Source organism: Branchiostoma belcheri, unplaced genomic scaffold (genome assembly GCF_001625305.1).
Source record: "Branchiostoma belcheri isolate BF01 breed outbred unplaced genomic scaffold, Haploidv18h27 scaffold138, whole genome shotgun sequence".
Classification (NCBI taxonomy): Eukaryota; Metazoa; Chordata; class Leptocardii; order Amphioxiformes; family Branchiostomatidae; genus Branchiostoma; species Branchiostoma belcheri.
In genome coordinates, this window is record NW_017802802.1 from 678,208 (window position 1) to 679,183 (window position 976).

Sequence of the window (976 nt, forward strand, 5' to 3'; positions counted from 1 at the left end):
ACAGGCAACATTGTCCAGGTCTGCACCAGTTTCACACACTAGACTTTTCATACTTGTATGAATAAAACAAAATTGTGCTTTCTCAATAAACTTAAAAGACAATAGGCCTATTATAAGTGGTAAAAGAATTCCTGATGACTTGATCTTTGAATGTTATGCCAACATGTGTTGTACACTCTATAGTATATAGTTTATGCAGTACCCTTAAATTTGGATGATATATTTAAAGTGTAGAGGATCAGTTAATTATATAATTACTTTCATTATTTCAGAAGCTTGGGTGGGACCTGTGCAATAACCATTTTCTCACTAGCCTCTGGTACATGTTAACCTTTAGCACACTGAAGTAGCCAATCGGCTACCAATTCTCTATTGGTTATGGGGTTAGTTTGCAGGTTAATTAAAAGACCTCTTTGTCCCATCCAGGTGTACAGCAAGACCAAACAGCTGCCTGCCCTCCCCTTGGTGTGTCCTGATATGGAGGCAGTCCAGGCTGTGCCACCTGCACACCTGCAGGCAAAACACCTGCCAGAGTGGCTTCAGGTGAGACTGACAGGTGTTAGGACATTTCCCTGTGGAATAGGTGACAATAACTGTGGTGCTACAAATGACTATGGGCTTATGACTATGGTGCTACAAATGTTATGGCTACAGTTTTTCACAAGTTCCAACTGTTAAGTAAACATGTTTCCTTTTGATATTTGTACAGGAATATCAGCAGGACAGCCAACAGAAAACAGAACCTCTCCAGTGTAAGAAGTTAAGGAATTTGTCTCCAAAGAAGTCAGAAAAACTGTCACCTACACAAAGAGGTACATGTACATTATGGTGATGAGGTGTAGTTTGTAGTAGGAAGGAATGAATATTATCAACAGTACTTTTCAGGAATTGACCAGAGGGAATTGTAAACTTTTCTTGTCATTCTGTCTTTTTCTATCCACTTCACAGGTATTTCTCTGATTTCTTGTTTTTCTTG

At 39.1% G+C, this 976-nt stretch overlaps 1 protein-coding gene across 1 annotated transcript in view; it reads left to right on the forward strand.

Annotated features, from left to right (window-relative positions):
• Positions 1–976, forward strand: part of LOC109464382 (GON-4-like protein) — a 21,815-nt gene that overhangs the window by 9,095 nt on the left and 11,744 nt on the right. The window contains exon 17 of the mRNA XM_019761329.1: positions 427–543. Coding sequence (XP_019616888.1) covers positions 427–543 — 117 coding nt within the window. The remainder of the gene's footprint in view (positions 1–426; positions 544–976) is intronic.